Source organism: Schistocerca nitens, chromosome 5 (assembly GCF_023898315.1).
Source record: "Schistocerca nitens isolate TAMUIC-IGC-003100 chromosome 5, iqSchNite1.1, whole genome shotgun sequence".
NCBI classification, from domain to species: domain Eukaryota; kingdom Metazoa; phylum Arthropoda; class Insecta; order Orthoptera; family Acrididae; genus Schistocerca; species Schistocerca nitens.
Genome location: NC_064618.1, coordinates 25,521,676 through 25,549,253, shown reverse-complemented (window position 1 = coordinate 25,549,253; position 27,578 = coordinate 25,521,676). Strand labels below are relative to the sequence as shown.

At 45.3% G+C, this 27,578-nt stretch overlaps 1 protein-coding gene across 1 annotated transcript in view; it reads right to left on the bottom strand.

Annotated features, from left to right (window-relative positions):
- Positions 1-858: 858 nt before the first annotated feature.
- Positions 859-27,578, bottom strand: part of LOC126259296 (odorant receptor Or2-like) — an 84,223-nt gene continuing 57,503 nt past the window's right edge. The window contains exon 3 of the mRNA XM_049955957.1: positions 859-934. Coding sequence (XP_049811914.1) covers positions 866-934 — 69 coding nt within the window. The 3' untranslated portion in view covers positions 859-865. The remainder of the gene's footprint in view (positions 935-27,578) is intronic.

The following is a 27,578-nucleotide window of genomic DNA, read 5'->3' as shown; positions in this document are numbered from 1 at the left end:
TCAGTGAAGCTGAATCACTCTTTATACACCTCTGAAAAACAAAATTCTAGTTTCTCTAGTACTTTTTACATTTCACCTTGCAATTTTTTTCTTTTATTTTGTCTTACTTATAATGATGTACATCCAGTTGCTCAGTTAGTGACAGTTAGATGATGCTAATGTCATTAAACATTATTGAACAGAGCGCTGGAATTTGTATATTACATCTTTATAGGGTAGACATGTCCACTAAGATTTCATTTAATCCTTTGCTTTACGTAAATCATACACTATCGACCGAAGTGCATGTTATACAGGTATATCGTATTTTATTAAAACAGAGAATAAGCAATAAGCGTTTACAGCACTAGTTTCATTATAAAACGCCTGCAAGCTATGTCGCACTACATTTTCATTAGTGGTGTCTTACCCTAGTACCGAAGTTCGTTGCTAAATCGCAGCTCGCACATTTCAGTAACACTGAAACCCACGACTAATACATATTTTAATATCCGATTTCAATATTATTCCCTTTTTCCCCAGTTGTCTTCTGCAGCTCGTGTTATCTTACGTAAATTACGTTTGAGATACCTCACTTTACTAATATTGTACGAAGTTAAACGCTGTATCACAGATTGATCAGCTTAAAACTTTCATTTTAAGTTACCGTATAACAGATTACGGAAGTGATAAATCATTTGAAATATGGTGCTCTTATGCTTTATACTGCTTTGGTCAATTTCCATACTATTTGCAAGACATTAGTTCGATCTCAGAACGTTGAATTTACGAGTGTATGTGGTGGAATTTTCCCTCTATTAGCTATGTGAGGCAAAATTGTGTTGACGACGTCTTAGAAGCCCAAACTGATGAACGCGTGGTGGGGCTAAGATATATGCTGGCGGTCGTTCATCTGGTGCAGGAGAGCGAAGTACGTGTAGGAGCCCTTCAGCAGCTGGAAAAGAGGGAAAACAATTCTTTTAGCGCGTAACGTATTGTTGACGTTCAGGGTTATTAAATTTAAAGAGGGAGTATATCAATCATAGGACTGATAAAATTCGCCGATCACATTGCTGTCCACAGAAAATGTAAGGGAGAATTACAGGGCCTGTTGAAAGCAATGGACAGCTCAGGACATGGACTGTGTTAACTCTGCAACAAAATAACGCACGACAGACGACGAAAGGACGATATGAGAGGCGGGGCAGCTACCGCGGCTGGGCGTAAGGCTCTAACTGCAGTTCACCCCCAATGTAGGCCTCCCAGTTTAAAAAATCTACTTTACCCAATCCGTAGTAACGAAGGAAGTTTGGGTTTAACGTCCCTCCGACATCGAGGTCATTACAGACGGAGCACAAGCTCGGATGGTGTCAAGGACGGGGAAGGAAATCGGCTGTGTCCTTTTAAAGGGGCCGTCCTGGTATTTAGGGAAAACACGGAAAACATATATCAGGATAGCCGCCCTCCCGAATGCGAGTCCAGTGTTCTAACCACTGCCCCACCTCGCTCGGTACCCAATCCGAGACAGGGATGTTGTTGTCCATACACTTCGAATTTCTCACACGAGTTGTAGGCCCCTCCCTTTTATGTACGTTGTTTTAACGAAGACAGTAGAAATCGGAGCATACAGACGATTTCACATCGCTAAAGTTTCGTTCTTAGTGTGAAACTCCTATGTGATACAGGTGATATATCTTCTAAATATTCTCTCATCCAGTAAAAGAATCTATTCATATCAGCTTAGTATCTGTTATGTCCTGCATCAGAGGACCAGAATATTAAACTCATGTTTGGCTCCTGACGCAGTGCTAAGAGTATTCTGTATCAGAGGGTGCCTCCTCACATTCCAACTCTGGTAAGGTAGTCGAATGTCTCATCACCAAAGAAGTCTCTTGATGTTGTTGTGGTCTTCAGTCCTGAGACTGGTTTGATGCAGCTCTCCATGCTACTCTATCCCGTGCAAGCTTCTTCATCTCCCAGTACCTACTGCAACATACATCCTTTTGAATCTGCTTAGTGTATTCGTCTCTTGGTCTCCCTCTACGATTTTTACTCTCCACGCTGCCCTGCAATACTAAATTGGTGATCCCTTGATGTATCATAACATGTCCTACGAACCGATCCCTTCTTCTAGTCAAGTTGTACCACAAACTTCTCTTCTCCCCTATTCTATTCAATACCTCCTCATTAGTTATGTGATCTACCCATCTAATCTTCAGCATTCTTCTGTAGCACGACATTTCGAAAGCTTCTACTGTCTTCTTGTCTAAATTAATTATCGTCCATGTTTCACTTCCATACATCGCTACACTCTATACAAATACTTTCAGAAACGACTTCCTGACACTTAAATCAATACTCAATGTTAACAAATTTCTCTTCTTCAGAAACGCTATCCTTGCCATTGCCAGTCTACATTTTATATCCTCTCTACTTCGACCATCATCACTTATTTTGCTCCCCAAATAACAAAACTCCTTTACTACTTTAAGTGTCTCATTTCCTAATCTAATTCCCTCAGCATCACCCGACTTAATTCGACTACATTCCATTATCGTCGTTTTTCTTCTGTTGATGTTCATCTTACATTCTCCTTTCAAGACACTACCCATTCCGTTCAACTGCTCTTCCAAGTCCTTTGCTGTCTCTGACAGAATTACAATGTCATCGGCGAACCTCAAAGTTTTTATTTCTTCTCCATGGATTTTCATACCTACTCCCCATTTTTCTTTTGTTTTCTTTACTGCTTGCTCAATATATAGATTGAATAACACTGGTGAGAGGCTACAAACCTGTCTCACTCCCTTCCCAACCGCTGCTTCCCTTTCGTGTCCCTCGACTCTTATAACCGCCATCTGGTTTCAATACAAATCGTAAATAGCCTTTCGATCCCTGTATTTTACCCCTGCCACCTTCAGAATCTGAAAGAGCGTATTCCAGTCACATTGCCAAAAGCTTTCTCTGTTGTTGTTGTTGTTGTCTTCAGTCCTGAGACTGGTTTGATGCAGCTCTCCAAACTACTCTATCCTGTGCAAGCTGCTTCATCTCCCAGTACTTATTGCAAACTACATCCCTCAGGAAAAATTATGGCTGTAGTTTCCCCTTGCTTTCAGCCGTTCGCAGTACCAGCACAGCAAGGCCGTTTTGGTTAGTATTGCAAGGCAAGATCAGTCAATCATCCAGACTGTTGCCCCTGCAACTACAGAAAAGGCTGCTGCCCCTCTTCAGGAACCACACGTTTGTCTGGCCTCTCAACAGATACCCCTCCGTTGTGGTTGCACCTACGGTATGGCCATCTGTATCGTTGAGGCACGCAAGCCTCCCCACCAACGGCAAGGTCCATGGTTCAAGGGGAGGAAGCTTTCTCTAAGTCTACAAATGCTAGAAACGTAGGTTTGCCTTTCCTTAATCTAGCTTCTAAGATAAGTCGTAGGGTCAGTATTGCCTCACGTGTTCCAATATTTCTACGGAATCCAAACTGATCTTCCCCGAGGTCGGTTTCTACCAGTTGTTCCATTCGTCTGTAAAGAATTTGCATTAGTATTTTGCAGCCGTGACTTATTAAACTGATAGTTCGGCAATTTTCACATCTGTCAACACCTGCTTTCTTTGGGATTGGAACTATTATATTCTTCTTGAAGTCTGAGGGAATTTCGCCTGTCTCATACATTTTGCTCACTAGATGGTGCGTAGCGAGCACGGGACCCCGAGCTAATGTGGCCCTCCTTCCTTTCCGGGCTGCATACCTTCCCTTTCCGCATCCTTCCCCATCCCCCATCTTCGCCCCCCCCCCCTCACCTCTGGCTCTTTCCTTCCCTTTCTCCCCCTCTGGGAGTATGGTTTGTGCCTACGTCCGGAGACGGACGCTCGAAACTGTTACAAATTCCTTGCTTTCTACACTTGCAAGTCTTCGTCCTTCCTCTGTCCTTCTCTTTTCCTTCCCTCTTCTCTTTGCCCTTTCCTCCGCTGCGGCGTTTGAGACCCCTCTTCTTTCCTTTCCCATTCTCTTTTTTCCTCCCTGTGCGTGTCTGAAGGCCGACCCACGCACTTCCATGCGTAGCCGGTGACGGGGTAACGCGTAATTCCCCGCCCCGGGGAGACAGGTAGGACACGTACGTACCCCCTGGTAACGGCCAGGCCCAGGGAGGGGTGATTACCCGAGCTGATACCTTCCGAAAGTGCCGATTGGTCCCTCCGTCCGTTTGTTGGGAGGTGTGACCTGAGGCGTGAACAATCACCTAAGGCGGGAGTGCCCTCAGAGAGGGCCCCCACAAGGGAGGAGCGCGCCATCGGAGACGCCGGTAATCATGGGGGATACTTCTGCAATGGTTTCCTCATCATCTACTATGTCTGCTCACAAGCGTAAGTTAAATGAGTCTCAGCCACGGACAATTCTTCCAAAAAAAATGGTTCAAATGGCTCTGAGCACTATGGGACTCAACTGCTGAGGTCATTAGTTCCCTAGAACTTAGAACTAGTTAAACCTAACTAACCTAAGGACATCACAAACATCCATGCCCGAGGCAGGATTCGAACCTGCGACCGTAGCGGTCTTGCGGTTCCAGGCTGCAGCGCCTTTAACCGCACGGCCACTTCGGCCGGCGACAATTCTTCCATCATTGCCACAATTCCTTGTTGTTTCTCGGTCTGACGAAGGTCACGACTTCTCCACGGTCAACCCTTTCATTATTCAGAAAGGTGTCGACGCAATTGCAGGTCCTGTAAAGTCTTGTTCCAGATTACGGAATGGCAACCTGTTGTTAGAAACAGTCAGTGCCCTCCAGGCACAAAAATTGCTGCGTACCTCACTACTACACACCTTCCCTGTCCGGGTGGAACCGCACCGTACTTTAAATTCCTCGCGTGGAGTCGTTTATACACGCTCCCTCGATGGATTGTCTGACGAACAAATTCAGCACTACCTGTCTGACCAGGGCGTAACAGCTGTTCATAGAGTCATGAAAAGGGTTGACACGAACATCATTTCAACCCACACTGTCTTCTTGACATTTGACAAAGTTCAACTCCCATCGAAAATCAAAGCAGGCTATGAGATAATTTCCGTTCGCCCTTACGTCCCAAACCCTACGTGTTGCTATCGGTGTCAGCGGTTCAATCCCACCAGCCAGTCCTGTTCCAATCCAGCCAAATGTGTTACGTGTGGCAAGGATGCCCATGAGGGTGCTTGTCCACCTCCATCCCCTCGCTGCATCAACTGTATGGGTGACCACGCTGCTTCCTCTCGAGGTTGCCCCGTTTTTAAGGACGAAAAGCTCATCCAGGAAATTAGAGTGAAGGAAAAGGTGTCGACCTTTGCTGCTCGAAAATTATTCGCCAGTCGACAACCCACCGTGCCTCAGACAGAAAAATAGAGCACTGTCGTTGCTTCTCCTTGGCCAACAAAGGAGGCGGCCACGCAGACTTGCGACCTCACATTTAGTGCCACGGTCGTCAGATCGGCCAGCGCAAAGATCGCCCGTTCAACCTCACCACTTTCGCCTGCCCACTCTCTGGCTCACCCTTCGTCGGGTTCTGCTAAATCTCGAGCCCAAACGTCAGACACCAAGACTTCGAAGAAAGAGCATACTCGTGAAGAGTTTTTACGTACCGCAACTTCCCAACCATCGGTTCCTCCTTCATCTAAACATCATACTTCCAAGAAGGCTACAAGGAAACCCAGTTCCTCTCCTTCTCCGCTAAGGCGTGTCCCATCTACAGCACCACCTGGCGGAAATCGCCCTTGGCCGTCTTCTGTGTCGCCGAGGCGCACTGCTGGCGGCCGATCAACCGGCCGATCGCTGGTGGCAGGAGCTGCTCCTGACCAACCTATGGATCAGGATCTTCTGCCTTCGGCTGAATGCCATTCCATGCTGTCGGTCGCAAGCTCTGAGCAGTCGTTGACTTGACAGCAACCTTGGTCACATTCCTCCATTTTCTGTTCACCCTATGTCCATTATCCACTGGAATATCCACGGTATTCGAGCCAATCGCGCTGAATTGTCGATCCTCTTACGATCCTACTCGCCGGTCATCTTCTGTCTTCAGGAAACAAAGCTGCGTCCCCATGACCGCTTTGTTCTCCCTCTTTTTCAGTCCGTCCGATATGATCTCCCCTCTGTTGACGGCACTCCAGCACATGGAGGACTCATGATTATTCTCCATGAAACTCTCCATTATCACCCAATCCATTTAAACACTTCCTTCCAAGCTGTCGCCGCCCGTCTTTCCCTTTCCGGATACACGTTCTCTCTTTGTACTGTATACATTCCATCGTCCACACCAATGGCACGAGCTGATCTCCTTCATCTTCTTGGTCAGCTTCCACCCCCCTATTTGCTGGTTGGGGACTTCAATGCCCACCACCCGCTTTGGGGATCTCCACATCCTTGTCCACGTGGCTCACTATTGCTAGACGTCTTCCACCAAGCGGTTCTAGTTTGCCTCAACACTGGGGTCCCTCCATTTTTGTCTGCCTCCACGACAAATTTATCTCATTTGGACCTTGCGATCGGTACTGTTCCGCTAGCTCGGCACTTCGAATGGTTCGCCCTTGATGATACACACTCGAGTGACCACTTTCCATGTGTCCTTAGACTGCAGCCTCAACTGCCATACATGCGCCCGCGACGCTGGAAGTTTGCCCAAGCTGATTGGACACTTTTTTCGTCTCTAGCGACTTTCGATGACCGTCACTTTCCCAGCGTCTACGATGAGGTCACACATATTACCGACGTTATTCTTACAGCTGCGGAACATTCAATACCACGCACCTCCGAATTACCCCGGCGCCCCCCAGTTCCTTGGTGGAACGAGGCATGCCTTGATGCAATACGTGAGCGGCGACGTGCTCTCCGCGTTTTCCGCCACCATCCTACTTTGGCCAACTGTATCCGCTATAGCCGGCCGAAGTGGCCGTGCGGTTAAAAGCGCTGCAGTCTGGAACCGCAAGACCGCTACGGTCGCAGGTTCGAATCCTGCCTCGGGCATGGATGTTTGTGATGTCCTTAGGTTAGTTAGGTTTAACTAGTTCTAAGTTCTAGGGGACTAATGACCTCAGCAGTTGAGTCCCATAGTACTCAGAGCCATTTTTTGTATCCGCTATAAGCAGTTCCGTGCGCGATGCCGTCGTGTCATCCGCGATAGCAAGAAGGCAAGCTGGAAATTCTTTATTAGCTCATTTAACACCTTCACTCCCTCCTCAGAAGTTTGGAGTCGGTTCTCAGGCGCGCCTAGTTTCTCCCCGGTCTCTGGGCTCACTGTCGCGCATGATACATTAGTGGACCCCGTCGCAATTTCTAACTCGTTGGGTCAGCACTTTGCTGAGATTTCGAGCTCTTCAAATTACGCACCAGCGTTTCTCCCGAAGAAACGTGCAGCGGAAGTGCGACCTCTTGCTTTCTCCTCTCAAAATCGCGAAAGCTACAATACTGTTTTCTCCATGCAGGAACTCCAACATGCACTCTCTTCTTCTCGCTCCTCCGCCCCAGGACCGGATGGTATCCACGTCCAAATGTTGCTGCATTTATCAACCCATAGTCTGCGTTACCTCCTTCGCCTTTATAATCGAATTTGGACCGACAGTACTTTTCCCAGACGATGGCGGGAAGCTATCGTCGTTCCTGTTCCGAAACCTGGAAAGGACAAATATCTCCCCTCTAGCTATCGCTGTAGTGTTGGCAGAAGAGCCAACACTGTTTTTCTAGAGGAGGCCGAAATGCACGGGTTTAATTACACGCTGACTGGCGTGAGGTCTGGAACAGGACAATATCTTGAGAATTGTAAATAAAGTACGTAGATGATGTAATACTTAACTTTAATCCACAATTGTAGAACATCTCTCGTTACGGTACATGCTTCATAATATTAATTATCAATTGAATACGGCGCCTTGCTAGGTCGTAGCAAATGTAGCTGAAGGCTATGCTAACTATCGTCTCGGCAAATGAGAGCGTATTTGTCAGTGTAGCTTCGCTAGCAAAGTCGGCTGTACAACTGGGGCGAGTGCCAGGACGTCTCTCTAGACCTGCCGTGTGGTGGCGCTCGGTCTGCAATTACTGACAGTGGCGACACGCGGGTCCGGCGTATACTAATGGACCGCGGCCGATTTAAAGGCTACCACCTAGCAAGTGTGGTGTCTGGCGGTGACACCAAATTCGCCCCAATTCTCTCACGAGTAGTGTCTGTAAGGTTTTGGAGCGTATGGTGAATTACCGTTTAGTGTGATGGCTGGAATCCCGCAGTCTTTTAACACCTGCCCAATGCGGGTTCCGAAAGCATCGTTCTGCAGTTGACCATCTTGTTGCTCTCTCCACTTATATCATGAACAATTTTCTCCGGAAACGCCAAACAGTAGCAATATTTTTTGATCTGGAGAGAGCATACGATACCTGTTGGAGGACAGGCATCCTCCGCACACTGTTCTCTTGGGGCTTTCGAGGCCGGCTGCACCTTTTTCTTCGCGAATTTATGGCAGAGCGCACATTTAGGGTGCGGGTGAACACTACTCTCTCTCCCGTACTTTCTCCCAAGAAAACGGGGTACCCCAGGGCTCCGTGCTGAGTGTTGTACTGTTGCCATTGCCATCAATCCAATTATGGATTGTCTCCTTCCTGATGTCTCGGGCTCCCTCTTTGTGGACGATTTTGCGATTTACTACAGCTCTCAACGGACCAGCCTTCTTGAACGACGTCTTCAAGGATGTCTCGATCGCCTCCACTCTTGGAACATCGAAACCGGCTTTTGTTTTTCTCCCAGTAAGACCGTTTGTGTTAATTTTTGGCGACGTAAGGAGTTTCTTTCGCCCTCCTTACATCTAGGTCCTGTCAACCTTCCGTTTTCAGACGTCGCTAAATTCTTGGGTCTTATGTTTGACAGAAAACTGTGCTTGTCTTCCCACGTTTCCTATCTTTCGGCTCGCTGTCTGCGATCCCTCAACACCCTCCGTGTCCTGAATGGTACCTCCTGGGGAGCGGACCGAGTGGTCCTTCTCCGCCTCTATCGCGCCTTAGTGCGCTCGAAATTGGACTATGGAAGCATAGTCTACTCCTTTGCTCGGCCGTCTATTCTTCAGAGTCTCGACTCTATCCACCACCGTGGATTACGTTTAGTGTCTGGAGCTTTTTACACAAACCCTGTGGAAAGCCTTTATGCTGAGACTGCTGAACCTCTGCTGTCCAATCGGCGAGCAGTCCTTACGAGTCGTTATGCTAGCCGTCTGTCTTCCATGCCTGCTAATCCAGCCCATGATCTTTTTTTCGACGCCTCCTTTGATGTAGGGTATGTAGGCCACCCCTCCTCCCTACTACCACCAGGAGTCCGCTTCCGTCAACTGCTCCATTCTCTTTCCTTCCGCTTTCCTAAAACCTTCTTGACAATTTGGGGTACAGCACCGCCTTGGCTCCGTCCCCGGATCTGCCTGCTCCGTGACCTTTGTCGATTTCCCAAGGATGGTACCCCTTCACTTGTTTATCGTCGGGCATTTGCTGCTCTATGTGCACAAATGACGGACGCCACATTTATTTACACCGACGGCTCGAAAACATCGTTAGGTGTAGGGAGTGCCTATATTGTTGGCGACACCCCAAATCACTTTCGGCTTCCCGACCAGTGTTCAGTTTATACTGCGGAGCTGTACGCTGTTGTCCAGGCTGTGCACTACATCCGCCGCCATCAGCGGATACAGTACGTTATCTGCTCAGATTCTCTCAGCTCTCTCCTCAAAGCTCTTTACCCTGTGCACCCTCTGGTCCACCGGATTCAGGACTGTCTGCGCTTGCTCCACCTGGGGAGCGTCTCGGTGGCGTTCCTCTGGCTCCCGGGACACGTTGGTATCTGTGGAAATGAGGCGGCCGATATTGCAGCCAAGGCTGCAGTCTCTCTTCTTCGGCCAGCTATTCAATCGATTCCCTTCGCCGATCTACGGAGCGTTTTATGTCGTCGTGTTGTTCATTTATGGCACGCCCATTGGTCGACACTCCCCCATAATAAATTGCGGGACGTGAAAGCTCTTCCTTGTGCTTGGACCTCTTCCTCCCGAACGCGTCGTCGGGAGGAGGTAATTTTAACTAGACTCCGGATAGGGCACTGTCTTTTTAGCCATCGACATCTTTTAAGCGGCGTTCCCCCCCCCCCCCCCACTCTGTCCCCACTGCTCTCAGCTGTGGACGGTAAGACACCTTTTGAGTGCCCCTATTTTAATCCGTTACGCTCCCGTCTACAGCTGTCGCCTGATATATCGTCGATTTTAGCAGATGGCACGCGCTCAGCCGACCGCGTTCTCGAGTTTATTAGTGCCAGTGAAATGACGTCAGGCATTTGAAGCTTTTTTGGGGACAACCAACCCCTTTCTGTAGTGGATTTTTAAGCCTTCCTTCTGCTTTTAGTTTCTCTAATTTTATGACTTTCGTTCCCATTTCCGCTGGTTTTCAATTTCGTTTTTTTACTGTTTCCTAAGTCACGGACCGGGCGCTAATGACCATAGCAGTTTTGCGCCCTAAAACCAAACCAAAAAAAAAAAAGTGGCTCTCTTTTCTCCAAAGGTCTCTTTAATTTTCCTGTAGGCACTATCTTTCTTACCCCTAGTGAGATACGCCTCTATATCCTTACGTTTGTCCTCTAGCCATCCCTGCTTAGCCATTTTGCACTTCCTGTCGATCTCATTTTTGAGACGTTTGTATTTCTTTTTGCCTGCTTCATTTACTGCATTTTTATATTTTCTTCTTTCATCAATTAAATTCAATATATCTTCTGTCACCCAAGGATTTCTACTAGCCCTCGTCATTTTACCCAGTTGATCCTCTGCTGCCTTCACTATTTCATCCCTCAAAGCTACCCATTCTTCTTCTACTGTATTTCTTTCCCCCATTGATGTCAGTCGTTCCCTTATGCTCTCTCTGAAACTCTCTACAACCTCTGGTTCTTTCAGTTTATCCAGGTCCCATCTCCTTAAATTCCCACGTAACTTTGTACAGTCGGTAATACAGCTGATTTTACTACAATCGCTCTCACTCCCTGTGTAAGTGGGAGATTGGAATTTCATCAAAAGATTTAGCTGCAGGGAAGAAATGCCTGATAACGGCTCCATCTCCCAAACCATATCCATGCCATTCGCTTCCTCACGCCTGATGGCACGCCACCGATATAAAATATATTATTAATTAAACTGATCATGAAAGTACCTTTGTATGGTGAGCAGTTCTTTATCTGCAGTCATATTACACTCGCCGGGTAACACAAATGGGACTCCCCGGAGGCAACATGATGTACTTTTCAAGGAACACTACTGAGAAAGTTCACGGAACCGACATTTGAAACTGATTGCAGGAGGATTCTACTGCTGCCAACATCCATTTCGCGTAAGGACAATGACGATAAGAAATTAGCTTTCGTTTGGGGGCATGTAGGTGGTCTTTTGTCCCTTCGCTATATTTGCGAGTAGAATACGAAAGGAAATTACTAGTAGTGCTACAAAGTAGCCTCCGCCAAGCACCGCGAAATATGCATATGTGTGTTTAGTCTACCTATTAAGATGTCAGTCCATCCATTTATAGGCACAAAAATCTCACGGAAGAATGTTGTTTCGTTGTTTATCGAGAAAACAAACGACGGAAGTTCTGTTGCTGGTTGTCTCTCAGTAAAAATCTTCGTATTAGCCTCTAATTTTCGCACTACAGTCACTTAGCGAGACGCGTGTGAGAGGCTGTAATACATTTGTCCACAAAACACATCAAAAGCGGTACAGAGCTCACCTCTCACCGCCCCTTTCGTCAGAGCATCGCTTACGCGCCATATTCCCACGAACCTTCCAGTCCATTTTATATAGCGTTTGAATCCACCTGATTCTGACGAGTAACGGATGTCCCTCACCAAGTCACAGGCCCCTGCTAATTCTTATGAAATCCTATAACACTGGGACGGCATTGTTCCATTTGTTAGAAAGTTGTCTATTCCCCCATTCGTTCAAATGGTTCAAATGGCTCTGAGCACTATAGGACTTAACTTCTGAGGTCATCAGTCCCCTAAAACTCAGAACTACTTAAACCAAACTAACCTAAGGACATGACATACATCCATGCCCGAGGCAGGAATCGAACCTGCGACTGTAGCAGTCGCGCGGTTCCAGACTGTAGCGCCTAGAGCCGCTCGACCACCCCGGCCGGTCCCCATTCGTCACTGGCTATATAGAGAGCTATAACAATGAGAAAAAAAAACAGATTTTTTTATGTTTGGTACTGTTATTAGTGATTCGTAATCGATGACGTAGTAGAATAGTAGCAGGTCTCTTTGGCTATGTTCGATTTAATAGTTACATTTATGTATATTCATCTCCAACGCCCAGCATTCCTGAATCCTCTGCAAATCTCTACAAATTACTGGTGTCGGAAACCTGCTGTAGACGGGAGCCAAAATTTAAATACGTATTCCACAAACAACTACGCAGTCTGGACCATGTCGTGGCTGTGTTATCGCCTTCTTCCTTCCGTTTTCAGTCACACACGCAATGATAGGGTAAAAACGAAGTTCTATATAAAATGAAGGTCTGTACATATACTAATATCCTCTATGATCGCTACACCGGATAAAGGTTTTTTAATGGTCAAGGAAGCCTTACTGCTGCAGCTTTACTATACACTATACAATGCACAAAGAAAATGTGACTCATCTGCAATTCATCGACATCGAATGATTGTCCATACATACACTATATGATCAAAAGCATCCGGACACACGGCTGAAAAGTTCGTGGCGCCCTCCATCGGTAATGCTGGAATTCAGGATGTTGTTGGACGACCCTTAGCCTAGATGACAGCTTCCACTCTCGCAGGTATACGTTCAATCAGATGCTGGAAGGTTTCTTGGGGAATGGCAGCCCATTCTTCACGGAGTGCTGCACTGAGGAGAGGTATCGATGTCGGTCGGTGAGGCCTGGCACGAAGTCGGCGTTCCAAAACATCCCAAAGGTGTTCTGTAGGATTCACGTCAGGAATCTGTGCAGGCCAGACCATTACAGGGATGTTATTGTCGTGTAACCACTCCTCCACAGGCCGTGCATTATTAACAGATGCTCGATCATGTTGAAAGATGCAATCGCCATCACCGAATTTCTCTTCAACAGTGGGAAGCGAGAAGGTGCTTAAAATATCAATGTAGGCCTGTGCTGTGACAGTGCCACGCAAAACAACAGGGGGTGCGAGCCCCCTCCATGAAAAACACGACCACACCATAACATCACCGTCTCCGAATTTTAATGTTGGCCCTTCACGCGCTGTCAGATGACGTTCACAGGGCGTTCGCCGTACCCACGCCCTGCCATCCGATCGCCACACTGTGTACCGTGATGCGCCACTCCATACAACGGTTTTCCATTGTTCAATCGTCCAATGGTTATACTTCTTGTACGAAGCGAGGCGTCGTTTGGCATTTACTGGCGTGATGTATGGCTAATAAGCAGCCGCTCGACCATGAAATCCAAGTTTTCTCACCTTCCGCCTAACTGTCATAGTACTTGCAATGGATCCTGACGCAGTTTGGAATTCCTTGGTGATGGTGTGGATAGATGTCTGTCTGGCTGTTACACATTACGACGCTTTTCAACTGTCGGCGGTCTCTGTCGGTCAACAGAAGAGATCGGCCTGTACGCTTTTGTGCTGTACGTGTCCCTTCACGTTTCCACTTCACTATCACATCGGAAACAATGGACCTATGATGTAGGTGACACCGAATCACCTGAGTACGTTCGACGTCCGTGAGTTCCGCAGAGCGCCCCATTCTGTTCTCTCACGATGTCTAACGACTACTGAGGTCGCTGATACGGAGTACCTGGCAGAAGGTGGCAGCACAATCCACCTAATATGAAAAACGTATGTTTTTCGGAGTTGTTCGGATACTTTTGTTCACATGGTGTATCATCATGTCCGTGTCCTAATCTCCTTTATCGTATTCCAGTGATCAGCACTCTAGATGTCGACGGCATAAGGGTGTCAGAGTCTTCGCTGATAGTATAGTGTTTGGTTTTTTCAATTGGGATACCTCTATAATACAGTTCTAACAGCACGCCCTATCACAGAGCTTCCAACACACTACCCAGTGAATCATTTACATTCGTGCAACAGCCTCACACCTCCACGATGAATGCAGAGCAAGTGTAACGGAAAGATTTAATCGCAGCATTGTTCATCCTTCCTCCATGTGTTCCTCTTGAGTGGACCGACCATGATCTATTCCGTCTTGAATAGAGCATATCCACGTGGCAGCACGCATATGTGTAGTGTAACTATTTATTTAGAAACAAACCCAGTACCTACACGCTAATCCGACTATCGTACATTAATTTATTTATTTACACGTCAAGTTCCGTAGGACCAAATTGAGGAGCAAATCTCCAAGGTCATGGAAGATGTCAGTACAAGAAATTACAACATAAAAGTAATAACAGATAAAAATAAAATGTTTATGAACCCGCAAAAGCCAACCAATAAGTTTAAGTAAACGCTATCAACAAAACAACAAGAACCAGCTTTATTTTTCAAGGAACTCCCCTACAGAATAGGAGTGAGCCATGAGGAAACTCTTCAATATCGATTTGAAAGCGCGTGGATTACTGCTAAGACTTTTGAATTCGAGGTGTAGCTTATTTAAATTGGATTCAGCAGTATAGTGCACCCCTTCAGCACAAAGTCCGATCCAAAAGCAGGTTGGATTTCTGCAGAATATTAACTGAGTGAAAACTGCTTATTCTTGGTAATGAGCTAATACTATTAACAAGAAATGACAGTAAGGAACATATGTATTGAGAGGTCAATGCATAATATCCAGACTCGTGAAGAGGGGTCGACAAGAGGTTCGTGAACTTACACCACTTCTTGCCCGAACCGCCGTCTATGAGCCAAAAATATCCTTTCAGAAAGGGAAGAGTTACTCCAAAATATAACACCACACGACATAAGCGAATGAAAATAAGTAAAGTAGACTAATTTTCGTGTTGAACGATCATTCACTTCAAAAACCGAATAGTAAAAATGGCAGCATTAATAATTTGAACAAGATCTTGACCGTGGGTTTTCCACAACAGTTTACTATCTATCTGAACACCTCACTAATCATATGCACATCCTGTGATATTAAAACGTTAGGTTATATTGAATTGTGTTAGAAACTGTAAAAGCTGCGTCTTACTGTGATATAACGTTAGTTTATTTCCTACAAGCCATAAACTTGTGTCATGAACAGCATCGAGATCCAATTAACCAACCAATACGAGCCACACCAAATCAATAACGATGTTTCTTCCAGCAGCAGCCGTTATTTTAGTAAGTCTAACATCTCGGTCCAAACTGTAGTGCCGAAGTCTCCAAGTGACACGCCAGATGAAATTGTGGAAACTAGCTTCCTACACCGTCACTTCTTAGAGGGTAGGTTACACCCCCTTAAAAATCAGTGCAAGTGAAATTGAGCCTGACGTACTCTACTTTAACTCGGCGACCTGTCAGTCCACAATATTTGTGCTGCTTCCTTTAGGATTCTAGCAAATGGAGCCGAACCCAGCATAAGCATTCGCATTCTTCTTCAGCTCCCTCCAGCTCCTTACTACTAGGTACTTTACTGTAGTTAACGCTTCCGATGACAGGGTATTGGATTTCTACTCCTATCAATGTGCAGTAGATTTATTTACGTTCAGGTCAACTTCCATTAACACCATAAAACTTCCAATCTGCTTGCAAACAACTTTATGACCTGCAGACATTCCACATATAAAACAAATACGCCGCGAGCCACTGTACAATGCTTGGAACAGGGTACATCGCACCAGCCATGTCGATTACCCATACATCTCAATCTCACGCTCTGATCGAGTAAAGAAATTATTGTCTGTATACTTCCATACATACCCTAGTCCAGCCTTATTTTCCCAGAGGAAGTAAGTCGTCTATTCTAGACCATTTTTTCTTGTTACGTATTCGAACGGAGTATACCAACCTGTATGACCCTAGGAGCATCCACATGATGATTCTAATCGCTGACCAGTCAGGTAACACGAGTAGATGTGGCCGCACAGGACTGGCAGGCACCGGCTACGCCGTGTCGAGTTATTGGGTCAACATTACTGTTCACCTGTACCTATCATTTCACTTTAAACTGATGACGACCTCAAATGTGTAGAGGAAATTGAGAATCTGCAGTGTGGTACGAAATAGGATGGGGGAACCTGTGCCATCAGCATATATATATATATATATATATATATATATATATATATATATATATATATATATATATATATATATATATATATATATATAGGGTGAGTCACCTAACGTTACCGCTGGATATATTTCGTAAACCACATCAAATACTGACGAATCGATTCCACAGACCGAACGTGAGGAGAGGGCTCTGGCTCTGAGCACTATGGGACTTAACATCTATGGTCATCAGTCCCCTAGAACTTAGAACTACTTAAACCTAACTAACCTAAGGACAGCACACAACACCCAGTCATCACGAGGCAGAGGAAATCCCTGACCCCGCCGGGAATCGAACCCGGGAACCCGGGCGTGGGAAGCGAGAACGCTACCGCACGACCACGAGCTGCGGACTTGTGAGGAGAGGGACTAGTGTAATTGGTTAATACAAACCATAAAAAATGCACGTAAGTATGTTTTTTAACACAAACCTAGGTTTTTTTAAAAATGGAACCCAGTTAGTTTTGTTAGCACATCTGAACATATAAACACATACGTAATCAGTGCCGTTTGTTGCATTTTAAAATGTTAATTACATCCGGAGATATTTTAACCTAAAGTTGACGCTTGAGTACCACTCCTCCGCTGTTCGATCGTGTGTATCGGAGAGCACAGAATGACGTAGGGATCCAAAGGGAACAGTGATGGACCTTAGGTACAGAAGAGACGAACAGCACATTACGTCCACATGCTAACACCTTTTTATTGGTCTTTTTCACTGACGCACATGTACATTACCATGAGGGGCGCGGTACACGTACACACGTGGTTTCCGTTTTCAATTACGGAGTGGAATAGAGTGTGTCCCGACATGTCAGGCCAATAGATGTTCAATGTGGTGGCCATCATTTGCTGCACACAATTGCAATCTCTGGCGTAATGAATGTCGTACACGCCGCAGTACAACTGGTGTAATGTCGCCGCAGGCTGCCACAATACGTTGTTTCATATCCTCTGGGGTTGTAGGCACATCACGGTACACATTCTCCTTTAACGTACCCTACAGAAAGAAGTCCAGAGGTGTAAGATCAGGAGAACGAGCTGGCCAATTTATGCGTCCTCCACGTCCTATGAAACGCCCGTCGAACATCCTGTCAAGGGTTAGCCTAGTGTTAATTGCGGAATGTGCAGGTGCACCATCATGCTGATACAACATACGTCGACGCGTTTCCAGTGGGACATTTTCGAGCAACGTTGGCAGATCATTCTGTAGAAACGCGATGTATGTTGCAGCTGTTTGGGCCCCTGCAATGAAGTGAGGACCAATGAGGTGGTCGCCAATGACTCCGCACCATACATTTACAGTCCACGGTCGCTGTCGCTCTACCTGTCTGAGCCAGCGAGGATTGTCCACGGACCAGTAATGCATGTTCCGTAGATTCACTGCCCCGTGGTTTGTGAAACCCGCTTCATCGGTAAACAGGTAGAACTGCAACGCATTCTCTGTTAATGCCCATTGACAGAATTGCACTCGATGATTAAAGTCATCACCATGTGATTGCTGATATAGCGACACATGAAACGGTTGAAAGCGGTGACGATGCAGTATGCGCATGACACTACTTTGACTCAGTCCACCGGCTCTCGCAATGTCCCGTGTACTCATGTGTGGGTTCATGGCAACAGCAGCTAACACACCAACTGCACCCGCTTTTCCTATGACGGGCCTGTTACGGACCCGTTTTCGTGCTACGACCATACCTGTTGCATACAGTTGGCGGTAGATGTTTTGCAATGTGCGGCACGTTGGATGCTCTCTGTCCGGGTACCGTTCTGCATACACCCTGCAGGCTTCAGCTGCATTTCGTCGACACTCGCCATAGATGAGTATCATCCCCGCCTTTTCAGAGTTCGAATACACCATGGTCACAGTTCCTACAACACTACACTATCACAGACGTCTGGTAACACGGTGTACTACAGTTGGTCTGCGTGCGGAGACAAATGCAGAATAACAATAGCAGCAAGCGCTACATGCGGACACTGCGACAGCTAGACCAAACCACAACAGTGCACTACAGCCACACTCGTAAACACGGTCGTCATCGTAAACATGTCCCTGCAGATGCTGCTCGCCGACCGTGGCCCGTGTTTGTTACAACACGCAACTGAACGTCGGAGGTTTCAAGCGTCAACTTTAGGTTACAATATCTCCGGATGTAATTAACATTTTACAGTGCAACAAACGGCCCTGATGACGTATTTGTTTATATGTTCAGATGTGCTAACAAAACTAACGGGGTTCCATTTAAAAAAAACGTAGGTTTGTGTTAAAAAACATACCTACGCGCATTTTTGTATGGTTTGTATTAAACAATTACACTAGCCCCTCTCCTCACGTTCGGTCTAAGGAATCGGTTCGTCAGTATTTGATGTGGTTTACGAAATATATCCAGCGTTAACGTTAGGTGACTCACCCTGTATATATATATATATATATATATATATATATATATATATATATATATATATATATATATATATATATACAGGGTGGTCAGAAAATGTCTGAAACGCATGTCGTGATGTTGTAGGGCAGCTTGTACTGAGACATAAATGTTTAGACAAAAATGCGATACGTTGCGCCGTTTCCGGGGCATCACGCGCTCACATTCAAGCGGCCTGCCAGGGGCGGTGTTACCTAACGATAGCTTTGTTTGGTTAGCAGAAACGAATTCGCGCGCGCAATGACCATATCGGCTATCGTCAATGCTAAATAACTCGGAAACGGCGCAAGGTATCGCATTTTTGTCTAAACATTTATGTCTAAGTACAATCTGCCATACAACATCACGACAAGCGTTTCAGACATTTTCTGACCACCGTTATATATATATATATATATATATATATATATATATATATATATATACCATGGACCTTGCCGTTGGTGGGGAGGCTTGCGTGCCTCAAAGATACAGATAGCCGTACCGTAGGTGCAACCACAACGAGGGGTATCTGTTGAGAGGCCAGACAAACGTGTGGTTCCTGAAGAGGGCAGCAGCCTTTTTAGTAGTTGCAGGGGCAACAGTCTGGATGATTGACTGATCTGGCCTTGTAACGCTAACCAAAACGGCCTTGCTGTTGTGGTACTGCGAACGGCTGAAAGCAAGGGGAAACTACAGCCGTAATCTTTACCGAGGGCATGCAGCTTTCCTGTATGGTTAAATGATGTTGGCAAGGAGGTAAAATAGTCCCCCATTCAGATCTCAGGGCGGGGACTACTCAAGAGGACGTCGTTATCAGAAGAAAGAAAACTGGCGTTCTACGGATCGGAGCGTGGAATGTCAGGTCCCTTAATCGGGCAGGTAGGTTAGAAAATTTAAAAAGGGAAATGGATAGGTTAAAGTTAGACATAGTGGGAATTAGTGAAGTTCGGTGGCAGGAGGAACAAGACTTTTGGTCAGGTGAGTACAGGGTTATAAATAAAAAATCAAATAGGGGTAATGCAGGACTACCTTTAATAACGTTTATGAAAATAGGAGTGCGGGTAACCTACTACAAACAGCATAGTGAACGCATTATTGTGGCCAAGATAAACACGAAGCCCACGCCTACTACAGTAGTACAAGTTTATATGCCAACTAGCTCTGCAGATGATGAAGAAATTGATGAAATGTATGATGAGATAAAAGAAATTATTCAGATAGTGAATGGAGACGAAAATTTAATAGTCATGGGTTCTGGAATTCGACAGTAGGAAAAGGAAGAGAAGGAAACGTAGTAGGTGAAAATGGATTAGGGCTAAGAAATGAAAGATGAAGCCGTCTGGTAGAATTTTGCACAGAGCATAACTTAATCTTAGCAAACACTTGGTTCAAGAATCATATCCCGGGTTCGATTCCCGGCGGGGTCAGGGATTTTCTCTGCCTCGTGATGACTGGGCGTTGTGTGATGTCCTTAGCTTAGTTAGGTTTAAGTAGTTCTAAGTTCTAGGGGCCAGCCGGAGTGACCGTGCGGTTCTGGGCGCTGCAGTCTGGAGCCGAGCGACCGCTACGGTCGCAGGTTCGAATCCTGCCTCGGGCATGGATGTGTGTGATGTCCTTAGGTTAGTTAGGTTTAATTAGTTCTAAGTTTTAGGCGACTGATGACCTCAGAAGTTAAGTCGCATAGTGCTCAGAACCATTTGAACCATTTTTAAGTTCTAGGGGACTGATGACTGTTAAGTCTCATAGTGCTCAGAGCCAAGAATCATGAAAGAAGGTTGTATACATGGAAGAACCCTAGAGATACTAGAAGGTTTCAGATAGATTATATAATGGTAAGACAGAGATTTAGGAACCAGGTTTTAAAATGTAAGTCATTTCCAGGGGCAAATGTGGACTCTGCCCACAATCTAACAATCTATTGGGTACGAACTGCAGATTAAAACTGAAGAAACTGAAAAAATGTGGGAATTTAAGGAGATGGGCCATGGATAAACTGACTAAACCAGAGGTTCTACAGAGTGTCAGGGATAGCACAAGGGAACGATTGACATCAGTGGGGAAAGAAATACAGTAGAAGAAGAATGGTTAGCTTTGAGGGATGTAATAGTGAAGGCAGCAGAGGATCAAGTAGGTAAAAAGACGAGGGATAGTAGACATCCTTGGGTAACTGAAGAGATACTGAATTTAATTGATGAAAGGAGAAAATACAAAAATGCAGTAAATGAAGCAGGCAAAAAGGAATACAAACGCAAAAATGAGATCGACAGGAAGTGCAAAATGGCTAAGCAGGGATGGCTAAAGGACAAACGTAAGGATGTAGAGGCTTATCTCACGAAGGGTAAGATAGATATTGCCTACAGGAAAATTAAAGAGATCTTTGGAGAAAAGAGAACCACTTGCATGAATATCAAGAGCTCAGATGCAAACGCAGTTCTAAGAAATGAAGGGAAAGCAGAAACGTGGAAGGAGTATATAGAGGGTCTATACAGGGGCGACGTTCTTGAGGACAATATTATGGAAATGGAAGAGGATGTAGATGAAGATGAAATGGGAGATATGATACTGTGTGAAGAGTTTGACAGAGCACTGAAAGATCTGAGTCGAAACAAGGCCCCCGGAGTAGACAACATTCCATTAGAACTATTGACAGCCTTGGGAGAGCCAGTTGTGACAAAACTCTACCATCTGGTGAGCAAGATGTATGAGACAGGCGAAATACCCTCAGACTTCATGATGAATATAATAATTCCAATCCCAAAGAAAGCAGGTGTTGACAGGTGTGAAAATTACCGAACTATCAGTTTAATAAGTCACAGCTGCAAAATACTAACACGAATTCTTTACAGACGAATGGAAAAACTGGTGGAAACCGACCTCGGGGAAGATCAGTTTGGATTCCGTAAAAATATTGGAACACGTGAGGCAATACTGACCTTACGACTTGTCTTAGAAGAAAGATTAAGGAAAGACAGACCTACGTTTCTAGCATTTGTAGACTTGGAGAAAGCTTTTGACAATATTGACTGGAATACTCTCTTTCAAATTCTGAAGGTGGCAGGGGTAAAATACAGGGATCGAAAGGCTATTTACGATTTGTATTGAAACCAGATGGCGGTTGTAAGAGTCGAGGGACACGAAACGGAAGCAGTGGTTGGGAAAGGAGTGAGACAGGGTTGTAGCCTCTCACCAGTGTTATTCAATCTATATATTGAGCAAGCAGTAAAGAAAACAAAAGAAAAATTTGGAGTAGGTATTAAAATCCATGGAGAAGAAATAAAAACTTTGAGGTTCGCCAATGACATTGTAATTCTGTCAGAGACAGCAAAGGACTTGGAAGAGCAGTTGAACGGAATGGGTAGTGTCTTGAAAGTTGAATGTAAGATGAACATCAACAGAAGAAAAACGACGATAATGGAATGTAGTCGAATTAAGTCGGGTGATGCTGAGGGAATTAGATTAGGAAATGAGACACTTAAAGTAGTAAAGTAGTTTTGCTATTTGGGGAGCAAAATAAGTGATGATGGTCGAAGTAGAGAAGATATAAAATGTAGACTGGCAATGGCAAGGATAGCGTTTCTGAAGAAGAGAATTTTGTTAACATTGAGAATTGATTTAAGTGTCAGGAAGTCGTTTCTGAAAGTATTTGTATAGAGTGTAGCGATGTATGGAAGTGAAACATGGACGATAAATAATTTAGACAAGAAGACAGTAGAAGCTTTCGAAATGTCGTGCTACAGAAGAATGTTGAAGATTAGATGGGTAGATCACATAACTAATGATGAGGTACTGAATAGGATTGGGGAGAAGAGGAATTTGTGGCACAACTTCACTGGAAGAAGGGATCAGTTGGTAGGACATGTTTTGAGGCATCAAGGGATCACCAATTTAGTACTGGAGGGCAGCGTGGAGGGTAAAAATCGTAGAGGGAGACCAAGAGATGAATGCACTAAGCAGATTCAGAAGGATGTAGGCCGCAGTAGGTACTGGGAGATGAAGAGGCTTGCATAGCACAGAGTAGCATGGAGAGCCGCAGCAAACCAGTCTCAAGACTGAAGACCACAACAACTATATATATAGTGGCGGTTGACGACTAAGTACGCACGTTCTGTCTCGACATTCTCTTATCTGACAGCAATGGTGTTAGTGCATCAAAACTCATCATGCCTGGCGTTTCCACATTAAAATGTACAACTCAAGAATCATCACAGGACATTTTTCTAATGCAACAAAGTGCAGCGAACGCACATGGTCTGCGGGAAGTATGTACTGCAGCGGACGAGAGTAGATCTGAGGTACTGTTTTGCTGAAAATAGTGTGAACATTAAGATCGAGATGCGTCAGTCATTCTAAACCGATGAAAGTTCGTTGCAAAGCAGTATACATTCTCCAACAGGTTTTTGTTACAATACATGTAGAATTAAAAGCATATAAAAAACAATTATTTGAGAAATGTTGCTGCTTAGTTTCCAAACGACAGTCAGTGATATTTAAAATCAATGTTGCTGAGTGTGGTACTCCCTACCACCATTAAGAAATATTTCATAACATCTAGCGTTTTCAAAGCCATATACATGCATATAGATCCTTACCTGATTTCGAAATGTAATCAGCTTATGATAAAAATATAGCCCAGCCAACGAAACATTGTAATCAGATATCTGCAGCATAGTTAGCATACGCGTATCATGACCATTTCAGTAAAGCGGTGCTGTGTGTTGCTCCCTCACACCATTAACAAATGTGCCATTAAGACTACAGTCTTCAGTGCCATATATTTGCTAATCGGTCGCCTCCTGATTTCGAAATCTAATTTGTGCAGGAAGAAAAAAATACCCAGTAATCCAGAGGTGCAGTGCAATGAGATGCGTGTATCTAAACCTCTAAACAAGTATCAGGGCTATTGAAGTACAGTGACGCAATTTGTGGTACTCTCATCCCTCATTATGAAACGTTCTATTAAAAGTATAATCTCCAGCACCACATACATCCGATACTGATTTTTGACATGTACTTCCCTGTGGTCATCATTTAGACAGGATCAGACTCCAACAGTCTATTTTGATAGTTATAAATCAGAGCCTGAAAACCGGGTTCTTTTTAGCAGAGGAAGACGTAAACGTTTCTCTCAAGTATTATGTACTCGCACATATCCATTTTGATTATCTGAAACCGTAAGATCGTTGTCATCTATAGAAAGGCCACTGCAATAGTACAAGCTGATAGGCCATTTCAACATAAAACAGCCATGCTTCAGATTTCTTTTTTGTATTCCCACTGCATCCATACCAATTTCTCCTAATATACACTATGCTCCTAACAATGATATATATCTCTAGACTGCATACCCTATCAAAGTACTGACATATGACATAATTCTATCATCCAACATACAGTGCATATATTAAGAAAAAAACTACCTTCAGCCACCAACTCCGATTACATCCGCTGTGTAGTGCTTTATATTACAGTAATATGACTCTTGGCCATAGGCAGCACTCATATTTTCTTTTTCACTCTGGAATACACTTCAGTACGGAGTCGAATCGCTACTAGCTTAGTGGGGTGTACATGTCGCAAAGCACTTTTTACTGTGGCATATGGAGCTGTGTAGCACAGATCTTAACAATAGTAGTCCGCTGGGAGGCGATATTTTGTTTTTTATCACCATGGGAGACTACATAAGTTGACAATACGCCATGGGAGACTGCATACGTTGACAGTACGGTGGTATTTTATGTCATTACTATGCTTGAACACTAAGAAAGCATGACTCTTCAATACATGCCAGGAGGTGCTACGATCACTGTGTACTTTTTATCGTTTACGTTTACATCTACTTCCGCTAAAAATAACTTGGTTTTTTAGCTTCGATTTATAGCTATGAAAATGGACTGTTCGTGTTTGATTCTGTCTAAAGGCTGCCGTAGCGGAACTACAGGTTCGAATCCTGCCTCGGGCATGGATGTGTGTGATGTCCTTAGGTTAGTTAGGTTTAATTAGTTCTAAGTTCTAGGCGACTGATGACCTCAGAAGTTAAGTCGCATAGTGCTCAGAGCCATTTAAACCATTTTTGAACGGAACTACAATTCAAAATTCAGTATCGGACATATATGGTGCTAGCGACTTGTTTTAATGGGACATTTGTTAATGGGGGACGAGAGTACCACACATACCATCACTGTATTTAAACAGTTCTGACAGACTTAGGTAAGAATATTACAGACCTGATTTCATTTCTTCGCTGGATGGGCAGTATTTGCATCATAAGCTGATTACACTTCGAAATCACGATGGAATCCATACGCAGGTATATGGCGTGGAAGACGCTAGTTTATTGTATGCTTTGAATTCCACACTTATAGATCCGAAACGTGTTGGAGTAGGTATACTGCTGTGCAATGAATTTTCATCGATCTTAGAATGACTGAGTGACCAAAATCACTAACAGGACATCCCCATGTTAATTCTCCCAATAGCTTTAGCAAAATCATACCACACATCTACTCTGGTCAGTGCGATACACACCACTTCATGCAGACCATGTATGTCTGGGACATGTTGTGGCCGAGCGGTTCTAGGCGCTTGAGTCTGGAACCGCCCGACCGCTACGGTTGCAGGTTCCACTCCTGCCTCGGGTATGGATGTGTGTGGTGTCCTTAGGTTAGTTAGGTTGAAGTAGTTCTAAGTTCCAGGGGACTGATGACTTCAGATGTTAAGTCCCATTTGAACCATCTGTTCAGAGCACATCGTTGCCTGAGTTGTCAGTGTTAACGTAGCAACACCAAGCAGAATGAGTATTGATGCACTAACATTGTGGCGGTCGGAGACGGGAATGTCGGTACAGAATGTGTCGCACGTAGCCGTCAGCTGCCCCTCTATATGTATGTCGGTTTTTTTGCAAAGCATCCCTGCCCTGCCCCACCCCCCTCCACCCCCCCCCCTCCCCCTACTTGAACGAGCCCCACCTTCATACCACACTATACATTCTCCAATATCACTATACTTTGAGGGCACTATCGACTGTAATCCCGACATAAACAAGCATAGACCTGTTTGGGGTTAAATAATATGTTGTTACGAACAGTAACAACGATTCGGCAGCTCGACACTACATAGTCGCAGTCTACCAATCCTGTGAGCCCCCATCTGTTCGTGTTACCTGACAGATGCTGGTAGGATCGTACAGGTTGGCATACTCCATATGAGTATGTAACAAGAATTGCCTCTCCTTCAGACGGATGCTGCCTTATTGACAGTGTCGGACTCACTCTGCAACTGTATATCAATGACACTGCCGCTGGCATTCGTCTACGACCTCACCGTCGTACCTCTTCTGGGTGTCCACCAGCACGTACCCGCGGCACAGTTGCCGGATTACTGCAACCCTCGCACAGTCAGGTTGACGCTGAGACTCAGAAACTGCTTCGCCATCGCACTATACAGGCTTTCTGCAGACGCCTCACCACGACACTGTCACACGGCGCTGGGCTACTGCAGGAGTCTCTTTCACACTGCTGGAGGCATTCTGCACGTGTATTTATATTATACTGCTGCTGGCACTAGCCTGGCGTCACACCGTGAAACCTCTTCTGGGTGTCCAGTACACTGTCTACAACACAAAGCTGACGGCTCTCTGTAGCCCTCTCCCTATCGCATTGCTCCTAGGATACACTAATCGCTTCGTCATTTCAATACAATAGGCATTCTGCACACACCTTAATATGCCACCCGTGCTGGCACTCGGTTACACCTCTCCATAACAGGGCTGCTGGCGTACATTGCTGGAGTATTTCTTCAAGTGATTTTCTAACCGAATGTAGTTGCAATTTAGCACCGCTCTCACCGTGGAACGTTTTCTGGGTGTCCAATAACATGCCTCGGATGCACACTTGCTAACTTACTGTAATTCTCGCGCCGTATTGTTGTTGCCATGTCATTAATATTGTTTTGGCTTTGCACTAGAATAGGCATTCTGCAGATGTCTCTCACGCACACTCCTTTTGCTGTTCTAGAAAAGCTTGCCCATCAGACCGATTCTGGGTAACTGTGAACGTCAAACCATCACACTGCTGAAGTCCGTGATGGCTGCAATAATTCTGCAACGTTGTCATCATCAAACCACATCTGCGTGTCCAGTAGTTTGTAAATGATGCACAGCTTCCAGCTTACTGTAAACCGCCCGCTCTCACACTGCTGCTGGGAAACATGTTGCTTCGCCATCAGCCAACTACAGGCATTCTGCATACGTCTTACCGTGACACTGTTTCTGTCCGTCAGGATCCGCCACTCTATCGCACGTTTCCTGGACAAGTGTCTCTGCTCTAGTCATTCTGCGAGTGCGTTTCTCCGAGACTGCTGCTGGGCATGTGCTAGGGTCTCACCATGGAACGTTTTCTGCGTGTCCAGCAGTCTTCCTGCGATACAACGCCGATGGCTTGCTTTAACTCTCGCCTCATCACCTTGGTACTGGAACACAGTACTTGCTTCGCCATTGCAATAGAATAGCCATTCTGCAGACGCCTCAATATGACATTCTCGCTACCGTTATGTTATTGCCTCTCCATCACGCTTCTGCTGCCCACTACAAGAACCTCCATGACACTGCTGGAGTATTTCTCCACGTACCATTCTATGCTGATGCTGCTGTCAAATAGGAAAAGTCTCACCATGAGCCCTTTCTCGGTGTCCAGTAATGTGCCTGGGAACTTCATCTCTCTCCATCATATTGCTGCAGGCACAAAGAAATTGCCTCGTCGTTACACTACTATAGGCATTCTGCAGACACCTTACCCCGACAGTAATGCTACCCCTCCATGAGACGGGTGCTGGGCTACTGCAAGTGTCTCGTCGACCATGTTGGAGTGTTCTGCAAGTGTCTTTCTAGGGTAATGCTGCTGGAATTTACCATGCGTCTCACCATGGAACATCT